At 41.6% G+C, this 14041-nt stretch overlaps 2 protein-coding genes across 7 annotated transcripts in view; both read right to left on the bottom strand.

Moving 5' to 3' along the window:
* tbc1d1 (TBC1 (tre-2/USP6, BUB2, cdc16) domain family, member 1) overlaps positions 1-3174 on the bottom strand; it is a 31908-nt gene extending 28734 nt beyond the window's left edge. For all 5 annotated transcript variants that reach the window (XM_058065494.2, XM_058065492.2, XM_058065491.2 and 2 more), the window contains exons 1-2: positions 2959-3174; positions 2132-2559 (exon numbers count right to left, since the gene is read on the bottom strand). In XM_058065494.2, coding sequence (XP_057921477.2) covers positions 2132-2559; positions 2959-3154 — 624 coding nt within the window. In that variant the 5' untranslated portion in view covers positions 3155-3174. The remainder of the gene's footprint in view (positions 1-2131; positions 2560-2958) is intronic.
* A 1608-nt stretch (positions 3175-4782) lies between these two features.
* On the bottom strand, positions 4783-14009 carry pgm2 (phosphoglucomutase 2). 2 transcript variants are annotated; one of them, XM_058081734.2, is made up of 13 exons: positions 13797-14009; positions 11803-11970; positions 11256-11447; positions 8632-8715; positions 8367-8560; positions 7917-8106; positions 7741-7838; positions 7467-7647; positions 7309-7402; positions 6839-6968; positions 6500-6692; positions 5369-5502; positions 4783-5287 (listed from the first exon to the last, which is right to left on the bottom strand). In XM_058081734.2, exons 1-13 carry the CDS (start codon positions 13869-13871, stop codon positions 5185-5187), a joined length of 1836 nt encoding a protein of 611 aa, XP_057937717.2. In that variant the 5' UTR covers positions 13872-14009; the 3' UTR covers positions 4783-5184. The 2 variants fall into 2 exon arrangements, with proteins under 2 accessions (XP_057937717.2, XP_057937727.2); XM_058081744.2 differs by lacking the exon at positions 13797-14009 and adding an exon at positions 12808-13093.
* Positions 14010-14041: the final 32 nt, after the last annotated feature.

The following is a 14041-nucleotide window of genomic DNA, read 5'->3' on the forward strand; positions in this document are numbered from 1 at the left end:
ATTATGACAGAGTGCAATCAATTTAGTTAACAGTTAGCAATGTCTTGAACAACGTGTATCATGAACAAACGGAATTAATACATATTTAACAAATACATTTCCATTAAATATGTTTGGCAAAAGTAATACTAACAAAGGAACAGTAAACTAATACTGTAAACAAAATATTCCACGTGTGTAAATAGTGACACCTAGTGGCTGACATTTTACTCAAGTACAAGTCACAGTACAGGGCTCTGTTCTTTCACTATTGCATACCTGCCAACAACTATGAATTTGTCATACTCAGCATGCAATTTAACTCTTGAGCACATACTGTACAGGATGTATGCTTCACTGCTCTCTATTTTGTTGCATTTTGTGTGTTTCAGATTCGGGTTCAGGCTGTACAGTACAGATAAATATGAAGTAAATAAGTTTGTCATGACAGAAAAGAACTGAGAACCACTGCAAGTCATAGGTCTGATTGCTGTGTCACCGCCAATTCAATCACACATAAGAATTCAAAGAATTCAAAGCCTCACATTGTGCAGCATGACTTCATATGTAATACGTGTTTGTGAGACCAGCCAACGTCGGTGTGACAGAGCTGAACAACAGGTGGTCGGCATGAGGATCACATCCAAACCCCCCCACCCCCATCACCAAACTCGACAACAAACATATCACAAAAGGCACTAGGCCACAGGAACTGGTCTCCATAGTAACACAATTGTACATCCTGCTCAGTACAGACTGTCCTGATCTCTCAATGAACACCACACAGTCAAAACTGAAATCAAAGCAACTTGCCTACAAAGCACATTCCATTTTGCTTATCGAAAGTAATATGTACTGAAATATGAGATATATTACCTAAAATAAGCAAAATAATCTGACTTGCTTGAATCAAGATAAAAATGCATTTTGGCAAGTCAAATTAAGATGTTAGATTCGTGTTTGGTTAGCATGTAGGCTACACAGCAGATCGGGAAGACCTGGGTTTGAATCCTTGGCATCCCTGCATGTTGGGTTTTCTCCGGGTACTCCGGTTTCCTCCCACATTCCAAAAACATGCTAGGTTAATTGGCGACTCCAAATTGTCCATAGGTATGAATGTGAGTGTGAATGGTTGTTTGTCTATATGTGCCCTGTGATTGGCTGACCAGTCCAGGATGTACCCTGCCTCTCGCCCCAAAGACAGCTGGGATAGGCTCCAGCACCCCCCCCCCCCGACCCTCGTGAGGAAAAGCGGTAGAAAATGAATGAATGAATGAAATTGTCCATAGGTATGAATGTGAGTGTGAATAGTTGTTTGTCTATATGTGGCCTGTGATTGGCTGGCCACCAGTCCAGGGTGTACCTCGCCTCTCACTTGAAGATAGCTGGGATAGGCTCCAGCATACCCACGACCCTTGTGAGGATAAGCGGCATAGATAATGGATGGATTTCTGTCTTTTTGGAATGTACAGTAAAAAACAGTAAAATCATAAAGATGTTATAACAATAAACTTGTTTAAATTAAAATCCTACATTAAAAATGTAGGATGACACATGTGCCTAAACACATATTCACACGCAATCACAGAAAGGTCTCTGCATTTATTTGGTTACTATGATCTCACACATACTTATATAACAACACTATTCTTTTGTCGGTATGACCTGTACTGTTTACATATACACATTGATGTTGACAGTACACTACATACAGTACATCTTGGTCATACTAGCCACTTCCTCATTTGTTACATAAGCCAATGTCATGTTTGAAGGACTATTAGTTTCATCTTGCAAACAAGAGCATGACCCCTTCATTTACATCAAGGATTATTTGGGACGAGTTCTCTGGGAATGTTGTGCACTCCTGTTTCCATGCCAGTGAATAATACTGCCTGGATGTCCCATAGCTGTCATGTTGTACGTTTTTAGATAGCAAACACATCTCAGCTGGTTGCAGACAAGTAAACAAAAGTATTGGGATATCTTGAACTTCTTAAAAGAAGTGAAAATATGGAGTCCTTTGGGAAGACTTGTCTGCAGGATTCTTTGGTTTATTAAAAAAAAATACTAGTGAGTCTAGGGGTCACTGATCTGTTTCGCTGAATGAAACATTCAGGGGAATGTCAATACGGTGTACTTGCATACTTACCTTGGTGCTATCCTGACACCTGAAGACGTAGCAGGCACAGCATGGAGCATCTCTGAGCAGGCAACCAAAGCTGCTGGGCTCCTGGCTGTTGTGAATGAGCTTGGTCACCTGATGAGGTTGGCACTCAAACAGCACCGTGTGCGTCAGGGGGTCCCACACGGCGTCCTCGGCACGCTGCAGAACACACCGCATCCATGATGGCGACACGAATAGGGACACGGCCTGACCCGGCAGGGGCTGAGACCGGCTAATCTGGGCCACCACCCAGGGCAGCATCGGCATAGTGGTCATACGGTGGACCGGGAGAGAACCGATTAATGTCAACTTGTATTGGACCTCCTCTACCTCCGGTGACTCCTCCGTAGCATCCCCACATGCACTTGTAGTCCTGGGTTTCACTTCGAAATAAAGACCCTCCATAGCACCTCCTGCAAAAACATAAGCCAGTTAACTCAATATAACAATTCCTACATGGAAGCACAAATGTATTGTGGGTAACGGGTTTATTCAGGGGGTGGTGCTGAAATGACCAGACCACCTGGTGTTGTTTACACAGGCTTAAACACTTCCAGTGTCAAGGACACATTCTTTAGCACTATTTCGATTCAAATGGAAACATGTTTACATCGCGCGTAAATGTTCATAATTTGAAAAGTTACAACCATATGATCAGTAATATAATCATATTATTCATTAAAGAAGTTTGACTGAAGAACTTTACGCACTGTTTTACGCACAACCACTCCTGTGTCTTTAACTGACATACAAATACAATAATGAAATACATTTTAACATAATGTGACTTTGAGAGGATTTCGTTGACTTACTGTTTATGTTCTGAGGCGGGGCCTCCAATCCGGAGCTCCCACGGTGAGCAAAAGAAGCAAACACAAACGAGAGAGGGGGAAAAAGAGCGAGTGGTTGACTTTGCTTCAAGTTAAATTTAGAAGAGAGGCTCCTCTCCCTCTCCTCTGTGCTTGCACTGCCCGGCTGGGGCACTCGACAAGTGCACGACGCCTGCATGAGCGATGCTCAGGCCACACCCACTCCCGTCGTGTTTCCATATACAGTGCCTGACTAGTCTTGTCATTATCCAAGCTGTAGGAACAACAAACAACTTCACTTTTACTTGCGGGGGGGGGGGGGGGGGTGGGGGGGGTGGAGCCTATCCCAGCTGTCTTTGGGCGAGAGGCAGGGTATACCTTGAACTGGTCGCCAGCCAATCAATTGGTCGCCAGACAATTTGGAGTCGCCAATTAACCTAGCATGTTTTTGGAATGTGGGAGGAAACCGGAGTCCCCGGAGAAAACCCACGCATGCATGGGGAGAACATGCAAACCGAGGGTGGAATTGAACACTGGTCTCCTAGCTGTGAGGTCTGCGCGCTAACCACTCGACCGCCGTGCCGCCCCCCACGTCATAATACTCCACCAAATTTGACCGTTTTCTGTGTGAATCATAGGTTCCAACAGGTCTTTTGCAGTATTGATGATTGGTGATTGGGATGCAGTTTAATGAATGATTCATTAGAAAAATCTACCTTCTGTCACTCTACCACCGTCCATCCTTTTGACAAGCTGTGGGTCTTGGCAAATGCAACACCAATGTTTTGTTCTCTCCAAATTATTGTTGCTCATTATCTTCCAAATGACAAGAAAGGGAAAATTATTCAGCAGGATGGCGGCCCTTCTTATAATGCAGCATCCACATCAAAGTTACTGATTTCAAGGTGATGAACAAGGTCAAGATGCTCCAGGATTGGTCGGCTCAGTCACCAGATAAGAACATTATTCAGCATGTTTGGGGTTAGATGAAGGACGCTTAGAAGATGAAACTTGAATCTTGACCAAGTTTTGCGAATAGATTTATATTAATTAATCACAAATGTGTTCTTCTTACCAAGGCACCCTGACTTTGTTCTGTTTTTTGTAGCATGATTGTCTTTTCCAAAGAAAATTTTATTGCAAGCAATCCAGAATATTTTGGTAAATTATTTTGACCCAGAGAAACACACAAAATTCTCAAAAATACTTTTTCCATTGTCTCCAAATCCTGGTGATTTTGATTTTGACTATGTGATTGACTATCATTGTGTATTTGTTTTATTCTATTTATCAGTAATCCTGCCAACAGTCGTCTCTTCTTTGCTGAATGGACAGGACTAGTTTTTGCGTTTGGTCGGGGATCAAATTATGTCCCTCAAATATATACAAAATAACCTATATTTAATGCTTTAATGTATGTGTTGCCAAGTGGTGAGCATGTAGGCTACACAGTCAGGAAATCGGTAAGACCTGGGTTTGATTCACCGTGCGTGCATGGGTTTTCTCCGGGTACTCCGGTTTCCTCCCACATTCCAAAAACATGCTAGGTTAATTGGCGACTCCAAATTGTCCATAGGTATGAATGTGAGTGTGAATGGTTGTTTGTCTATATGTGCCCTGTGATTGGCTGGTAACCAGTCCAGGGTGTACCTCGCCTCTCGCCCAAAGACAGCTGGGATAGGCTCCAGTATACCCGCGACCCTAGTGTGGGTAAGCGGTATAGAAGATAGATGGATGGATGGTCTTCAGCAGAGCATCTCCTGTCAAATAGAGGATCGTTGACTAGTGTATGACTGAAGATAATGCACTGTAATAAAACTATCCTAGTTAAAATGACACTATACAATTTAGGACTTTCTCTGCAGTTTATAGTCATAATCTCAAGCATCGCAGCTTGGAATGTAATACAGATGCATGTACAGCAATGTGTCTAAGTACAGTACAACTACTCACAGGAAGCAGGGATGACTTTTCGGCAGGAATGAATTTGTGTTTAGATTAAAGGACACCAGGCTAAGGTGAAAACAACCGTCATGTCAAGACAGAAAAATATCTCCAAAATTGCTTCACATTATGAAAATAAAGACTCCTAAGAATCAAAAATAATCTGTTTACAATAACATTAATGCTCACTGATGTCCTCTTTGGAATTATATGTCATTGTGTCATCTCTAATAGACAGGTATCATTTACAGTGCATTGTAAAAATGACATAAGAATGTATTACTTCTACTCTGGCTTTGGCTGCAGTTTGTTTTTTTGTGGCTCAAAGAAGTTTTCAATGATGGCATCCACCAACTGGTCCAGTTCCTTTTTCAGGTGTTCCACATCACTGTTCAACAGAAAGGGGAAAACATATGTTGGATGAGCACTTCTCTTTGGACATGAAACATGTTTGGGGAGTGCTTTATACCTGTTACCAGGGGCTGCACAGAGCTCAGTGTAGTATTTGATTTTGGGCTCGGTGCCGCTGGTTCTCATCGTGGCTACACCACCGTTGGAGAAGGTGAAGGTGATCATCTGACTGGATCGAGAGGTTGGAAGAATCTGGGGACAAGAGCATGGAACAGAGAGTCAATAACGACAATAAGTTGGCTATTTTCTCATGCAGTGGCCATGGGTGTTCATTTTCATTAACTGCAGAGAGTACCAGGTGTCTATATGGGGAAATAAGTGTATTAAGAAGGGGGTATTTACATGTAAAAAAATCCTATAGCACCAAGTTTCCTATTGCCAGCTATTGCATTCACAAGGACAAGGTGTTTGACAAATACAAGGATAGCACGTACAGCAGGGGTCTCAAACACGCGGCCCGCGGGCCAAATGTGGCCTGCAGGACACTAGTTTGAGGCCCCCGCCTTGATATGAAAGTTTAATGTTAGTGCAGCCCACGCAAGTTTGATATGGATGCTGTATGGTATCATGTACCCAGAAAAAATTAATACGTTTGATTAATGTTCATGTTAAAGGTTAAATAACTGTTAATAGTTATCCTCTCTATCTGTGTGGAAGTGGTAACTTTTGGGCTTTTTAAGTTTAAAGGAAATAACTTGGAGGCTACCGTTTAGGTCGCTAGCTCTCTAGTTTGCGAGTTAGCATGTGTCACAAGATCCTGCAGTTGCGCAATATGTTGTAAATAAAAAGAGTATAAATGTGACTATAGTCGTGTTTTGTCATGTCTACAGGGCTCTAATAATGCTTTGTTCATTTTAATCTGAAAAAAATGTCTACCCACCAACTATATGTGGTTTCTTAAGTTTTTATTATTTGCCGTTTTATTATTATTATTATATTTATTTATTTATTACTGATTGATTGATTTTCTTTATTCTTGATTTGTTTATTTTTCATCTTATTTTGGGTAGAAAAATAAAAAGTAAGATATTTGAGAACAGTGGAATGTTTTATCAGAGCTTTTCTTGTAGAAAATTGGAACCAAAGCAAAGTTTATTCATTTTCCTGTTTTTAATAAATGCATTTTTTTTTTTTTTTGTTTGTTTGAAAACCTGATGCAGGTAAATTGAGTTTGAGACCCCTGACGTACAGCCTTGTTGTCGGGCTGGTTGCTGTCGTAGCCAGTGGTCAAGTCACGGACAGCGGTGATGGAGAAGGGTCCGCATTTGGTCGGGTACGAGTTCTTGCTACCGTTGTAGTTGCGCAGACCTTCGAACAGGCTGCGAATCACTTTCTGATCGTGACAGATGAAGTAGGAGTTCTTACTGATGTGGTAGCCGTACCTGGGAGTGACAGGATAAAATGTCTTACTGTCAAGAATCTGATCCTGGCAGACCGTGACGGCTCCAGCAGTGGGTAATATTAGCAAACAAAAACATAACCTGCTGTTTTGTGCTTTGTACAGAAGTAGTGTCATTGTGTAACTTACTCTTCATAGATGGTTGCCAGTTGCTGAGAAAGACTCTTGTGCTTAGAAGCCAGGTAAGAAACCATCTCTCCTGCTATTGCAGCAGCACTCACCCCATCTTTGTCCAACACTGATGGACTGCACATGTAGCCTGCAAAACACACACACACACACACGTTTCAATGCAATTTGATGACTGTTGCTGCTGACATCCGACACAAAACATGCACGTAATTTGCTAGTATCGACACATTCAGCCTGATCAAATTGTGAAGGTATTGTTTTATGTTGCAGAAGCAAGTGTAGTCTCATCAAAGGTTCCTCATGCAGACAGTTAAGGTTTTGTAGCAAACACTCAAAAAGGAAGTTACACTACATTTAAATCACATGAAACCATTTTGTTATACTAGGAGGATCCTTGCAATTCTTGGAATAGAATACCACAAGTTGATCAGAACAAATGTGTCCACAACGTGTGTGTTTTTGTGTACCTATGGCCTCCTCGAAGGCAAACAAAACAGTCTTGCCCCCATCCAAAAGGTTTTTGGCTCTGTTCCCCATCCATTTGAACCCTGTCAGTGTTTCCTATTTGGACACAAGTACAGTGAGTTGTAATTGTTCTCGTGTTGGTCCGCTATCTTTGCATTACCTCAAAGTGAAAGCCTTCCTTAAGGGCAATGGCACGCAGAATCTTGGATGAGACGGTGCTGGCTAACATGTAGACGTTTTTAACAGCAGTAGCTTCGGGTTTCTGCTCTTTCCAGCATTGGAACATCCACCAGCCCAGTAAGGCTCCCAGTTCGTTACCACTGAACACATGCCACTCTCCACTGGACAAGACACAATATGTGTATTATGTTACATAAAGCATTAATAAAGCGTTAACAATTTATTTCAAATAAAATCCCAAAATACTAATATACCTCTTTTGCCTCTCCGCAGCAGCTAATCGATCAGCATCTGGGTCATTAGCCAGCACCACAGTGGCCCCCTCTGCCTGAGCCAGAGCAAAGGAGAGTGTCTGCAAAACAATAACACAACAACCCATCACACACAGAATCGACACAACCGTGCAATCATGTGCACGTTTGTTGCATACCAGGACTCCCTCTCCCTCCTCAGGATTGGGATATACGACTGTAGGGAAGTCTGGATCTGGATCTTTCTGTTCCGCCACGGCATACGGAGGGTGAAGGTCGAAGGCCTTGAAAGCAGACTGCACAAATGCGTGGCCAACACCATGCACGGATGTATGCACAATCTTTACATCGGAGCTCTTGTTTAAGTCTCTGGAAAGAGAGGACCCCACCCACGTATAGAACTTAAACACTGTAATGTGGCATAGCCTGACAAATACAGTACGCACAATATATTTTCTATGCAAAATATGTATCAAAGGTCAGGATGCCAAAGTTAAAATAATGTGGATCAATGAAGCAGAGTCATCAAACAACTGCTGGTACATTTTCCGTCCTAAATGTTGTTAAAGTGACCTCGAGCCTGCAAATGCTTTTGAAAAATACACAAGTGGATATACAATATGTGTCACCTGTGATGACAGTGTTTCTGGATGGCTTTGAAGTAATGTGTATGAATTTCCTCGTAGGGGTCTTTAAGCAGAGGGCTCTTCAGTGCCCGCTCGGTGTCCCAAGATTCCGACCAAGGCTCCAGATTCTCCTCAATGGCCTTGGAGATGCCTTTGTCGTGGGGGGATACTATCTGGGCACCGTTCTCCCAGTATACCTACAACAGAGGGAGGGAAAGGTGTCAACATGAACAAGCTTTCATAATAACAGGATTAAAAAAAGTGATACCTTGTAGCCATTGTCTTGTTTGGGGTTGTGAGAGGCAGTCACCATGATACCGGCACACAGCCCCAGGTGTGATACTGTAAAAGGCTGCAAAAAAAAAAAAAAAAAAAAGCATGATACACTATTTTGTCACACAATCAGTGGTTAATTTCAGTGTATTTCCATTAACCTTCAGTGTGCATGTTGAATAAGGGTACCAACAAGGGCCTAGATGCACTTATTTGTTTTTTAGCCCATCATTCACAAAACCTTTTCTGTGCATTATAACAAGAAAACTAGTTAATTTCAGCTAGTTAATTCTGCCATTGGGATACACCTAATTCAACTATGAAGCCCTCTAAAAAAACTCTAACATTGCATCATTTGATATATATGATCATGCACAACACGTACACTGATAGCATGTAATAGTTGCGGTATCATGCCGTATAACACAACCAAAACCTCTTTCCTTGGCGCATTGATACCAGCTAACTAACACGATGCACCGCTACAGACGGAAGAGTGGATACCTAGCTCTCGATTTTGCTACAAAGACTCAACAAGATGCTCGTTTGCAAACATCGTAAGAGTTGTCGCCGCTGTTGTTATTGGCAGAACTAGCATACTATGTATCGATGCGCCTCAAAAATAAGTTGCGGTGGTGTTTTAAATAATCAAAATACGGCAAGATACCGCAACTATTACATGTTTATAATGTACAGTGAAGAAAATAAGTATTTGAACACCCTGCTATTTTGCTATTTCTCCCACTTAGAAATCATGGAGGGGTCTGAAATTTTCATCGTAGGTGCATGTCCACTGTGAGAGAGATAAACTAAAAAGAAAAATCCAGAAATCACAATGCATGATTTTTTAACAATTTATTTGTGTGATACAGCTGCAAATAAGTATTTGAACACCTGAGAAAATGAATGTTAATATTTGGTACAGTAGCCTTTGTTTGCTATTACAGAGGTCAAACGTTTCCTGTAGTTTTTCACCAGGTTTGCACACACTGCAGGAGGGATCTTGGCCCACTCCTCCACACAGATCTTCTCTAGATCAGTCAGGTTTCTGGGCTGTCGCTGAGAAACACGGAGTTTGAGCTCCCTCCAAAGATTTTCGATTGGGTTCAGGTCTGGAGACTGGCTGGGCCATGCTAGAACCTTGATATGCTTCTTACGGAGCCACTCCTTGGTTTTCCTGGCTGTGTGCTTCGGGTCGTTGTCGTGTTGGAAGACCCAGCCACGACCCATCTTCAATGCTCTGACAGAGGGAAGGAGGTTGTTCCCCAAAATCTCACAATACACGGCCCCAGTCATCCTCTCTTTAATGCAGTGCACTCGTCCTGTCCCATGTGCAGAAAAACACCCCCAAAGCATGATGCTACCACCCCCATGCTTCACAGTAGGGATGGTGTTCTTCGGATTGTACTCTTCATTCTTCTTCCTCCAAACACGCTTATTGGAATTATGACCAAAAAGTTCTATTTTGGTCTCATCTGACCATAAAACTTTCTCCCATCACTCCTCTGTATCATCCAAATGGTCATATGCAAACTTAAGACGGGCCTTGACATGTGCTGGTTTAAGCAGGGGAACCTTTCGTGCCATGCATGATTTCACATCATGACGTCTTAGTGTATTACCTACAGTAACCTTGGAAACGGTGGTCCCAGCTCTTTTCAGGTCATTGACCAAGTCCTGTCGTGTAGTTCTGGGCTGATTCCTCACCTTTCTTAGAATCATTGAGACCCCACGAGGTGATATCTTGCATGGGGCTCCACTCCGATTGAGATTGACCGTCATGTTTAGCTTCTTCCATTTTCTAATGATAGCTCCAACAGTGGACCTTTTTTCACCAAGCTGCTTGGTAATTGCTCCGTAGCCCTTTCCAGCCTTGTGGAGGTGTACAATTTTGTCTCTGGTGTCTTTGGACAGCTCTTTGGTCTTCGCCATGTTACAAGTTAAAGTCTTACTGATTGTATGGGGTGGACAGGTGTCTTTATGCAGCTAACGACCTCAAACAGGTGCATCTGATTCAGGATGATACATGGAGTGCAGGTGGACTTCTAATGGGCAGACTAACAGGTCTTTCAGGGTCAGAATTCTAGATGATACACAGGTGTTCAAATACTTATTAGCAGCTGTATCACACAAATAAATTGTTAAAAAATCATGCATTGTGATTTCTGGATTTTTCTTTTTAGTTTATCTCTCTCACAGTGGACATGCACCTACGATGAAAATTTCAGACCCCTCCATGATTTCTAAGTGGGAGAAATAGCAAAATAGCAGGGTGTTCAAATACTTATTTTCTTCACTGTACATTAGTGCACGTGTTAATGCATGATCACAGCATGTATATAAAACCATGCAATGTTGTTAGACATATCCTAATAACAACATTGTAAGCTAGCTGTTTTCTTGTGTTATAATGCACAGAAAATGAAAATAAATATGTACTCATGTTTCACATAAGGATTGTTAATGATGGGCAAACTTCCAAAAAGTGGCGTTCCCCTTTAAGCAATGTGTAGTTACGTGGGAGCACCGGAGTTGTAGTCCCAGTACTTAACTCTCTCAGTAGTGAAACCATATTGTCATTTGCTGAGTCATAAAAAGAAAGATCAAGCAGCATCGTACCACAAAAGGAGTCGGTGTGATATCTGAGAAGAGGTGAACGGGTACACCTTGACTGGTGAACACAGCTGCTGCCAGTTTGGCAAATTGCTTGCTGCTGCCACCGCTGGGATCATGGGCTCGGGCATCGTAGCCAATCACCACTCCACGCTCCTTGAGGTTCTTAAAATTGTCCTCCAGGTAGCGACAGAAACCCTGCCAAGAAAGAGAGACATAGATAAGTGCAGAATTTCTGGTGTGAAAGTACCCTAAAATATACATTATTGACCTGAATTTAAAATGCTTGCTAACACCATGCAAGACACTTTTTTTAACACACCTTTTTTACAGCAGGTCTTTGTGTCGCAACTTACATACCTACGTCTCCAGACTCTGAATATAATGTACTGGAGCTCATTTATCTGCAAAGTAATGCAGTTTAGACTACAACTTTGATGTGTTGTGTCTGTGTGCCACTGTTTTTAAACAACATCGAATGAAAACTTGCAAAACAGACGTACATAGAGCCTGTATGTGTATGTGAGTGTGTGTGTGTTATCGATTAACCAACCTGTGTAGTCTGGATGACAGTAAGGTCATTCATGCAAGATATGCCCGGGCCCATTGCTGCTCTCAGACCTGCTGTACCAAACTCCATCCTGGATGTAAAGCATTTCTTTAGCGTCTCGACTGCTCCATCTTTAATAAGCTTCTCCACCAGAGACACCGTCTTTGGATTCTAGGAGGTGAAAACACGTAATGTATGTTAAGAAAAGTTATATATAGAATACCAGTAATCCACTAGCATGGGGAAAAGTGTATCTAAACTTTTCAATGGTATTGTACACATTGTTAAACATCTAAATTTGAACGGCCAAAAAGATCATACCATTTGGAAACTGACCACAATTTTTGCATTCAAGATTTTTTGCATAATGAGCTAGCTCTCGCAGTTCGGCCTCATTTCTGCAAGTGACGTCATCGCAGTGGCACTTCTCAGCTAAAGCAGTGTAAACAACAGCGTCTCTGAGTAGGTGGTCGACTCGGTTCAGTATATTTTTCATCAAAATAGTAGTCATGCCAAAACATTGTGTTGCTACTGAATGTTCCAGTTTGTTTTCTTTTCCAAAAGAGGAAAATTTAAGACCACGATAAACAAAGTAAGTGCCGAGAACAAGAGACAGATGGACAGACACCTCGAGTTCTGAAAAAAGATTTTTTTTTTTTGAAGCAACATGTTTACAGGAAGCACTTGGTTTGACAGTCCAGTATCAACGCATTTTCAGAAAAAAGGATGCTATTCCGCAAAAAAGGAGGAATGGAGGAATGCCCAATGCCCTGTGTCAAAGCTGCCAATTACATAATGTATTCTAAACACTATTCCACAATAGTGACAAGGCTGAAAAGCATTATACATGTTATATAAACATCTATTCACAACATATGTTCACTGTGGGGGGCGGCAGGCAACATTTATTCAAATATACAATGAAATAGGCTATAAAAACACTTTACATCCATTAAGAAGCCAAATTAAAACAATAATTGAAGGATAAGCAACTTAATTTCTACTTACCAATATGTTTTTTCATCATCTCCATGTCTTAAGGTTTAAATCCATGTTCTGCAGGTTCTCGATTTCATGTCCAAATGTTTCTTCTATTGACACATTGCTCAAATCTTCCATATAATCATTATAAACATCCTGGTCTTGTATGCTGCTGTTTGTTTACCTGAGTAATAGTACCCTGATGAAGGCTCCAGCGGTGAAGCGGTATAGAAAAAGGATGGAGAGTACCCTATACCACTTCCAAAAATGAGGCTGAACTCCAAGAGCTAACTTGAAATATAAAAAAAACACTAAATGTAATTATTTCAAATGTACAGTTTGCTAATTAGAAACAATTTATTTGAATCATGTCAGGGATCCTTGAAGCCAGACAGCGTTTTCGAGTTAGTCACGTTGTGTTAAAATGAACTTAACCCTAACTCACTTATGCCAGTGCTGACGAATGCAGTTCAATTCCCAACGTGACTATGATTAGTAGCATCTTGTGTCAATTACACGACATCCATGAATGGCTCTTTTTCTGTGTCGGTCAGATGTTCGGATCCGAAACACGTTACATTAATTACACACCGTGTGCAACATCCTATCCTATACAATACTGTTGAAGTGTCGGTCAAACCTTTGAATTATTAGAGTTGCTACAACTCTTGTGGGCGTCATAAAGTGAACTTAATGTGGGTTTCGACTCATTTGACGTGCTCGGACTTACCTTAAATGAGTGAAACACTTCTTTACGTCGCATACATTAAGGTCAGTAGTGTATGATTAGCTAAACTGACGTTTGACGTTCTCAATGAAGTTAGCTGCCTGCCATTCAGAGTCCGATCACTTCCTACTTCTAATAACTCATGGCAATGTATTTACATTCCATTTTAATAATGTCTCAAATACCATTACTGGTGTACGTATGTGTTATAAACTCTGTAAATTATGCGATAACATTGCAAGTACTGCAAAAGCTTGCTAGCATGCTAACATGCTAGCTGTCAGGTTACCTTGTCATACCGCAGCCATTCGTTGACAGCCTGCTCCAGTGTAGCGTCACCCGCTTTCGAAAAAACGCTGTCCATTATTTGCCCGAATATTGACTCAATATTGTTGAAGCGGCTGTCTGTCTCTCTTACAGTCTAACGACCACAGCGGTTATTCCACTAGAAACTCAGGATGCGATGCAATTGGTGGAGCTTCACTTGCTGCGTTCACGTCTTAACCGAAAAGTCGGAATTGTCCCTTTTGTTGA

Source organism: Doryrhamphus excisus, linkage group LG9, assembly GCF_037039965.1.
Source record: "Doryrhamphus excisus strain RoL-2023G ecotype Guam linkage group LG9, RoL_Dexc_Guam_v1.1, whole genome shotgun sequence".
NCBI lineage: Eukaryota > Metazoa > Chordata > Actinopteri > Syngnathiformes > Syngnathidae > Doryrhamphus > Doryrhamphus excisus.

Coding starts and splice junctions, on each gene's coding strand:
- pgm2 (XM_058081734.2), bottom strand. CDS start 13,871: ATGGACAGCGTTTTTTCGAAAGCGGGTGACGCTACACTGGAGCAGGCT. Junction 7,403..7,466: donor AGGAAGGCTTTCACTTTGAG/GTAATGCAAAGA, acceptor GTGTCCAAATAG/GAAACACTGACAGGGTTCAA. Junction 6,969..7,308: donor TGCCTTCGAGGAGGCCATAG/GTACACAAAAAC, acceptor TGTGTTTTGCAG/GCTACATGTGCAGTCCATCA.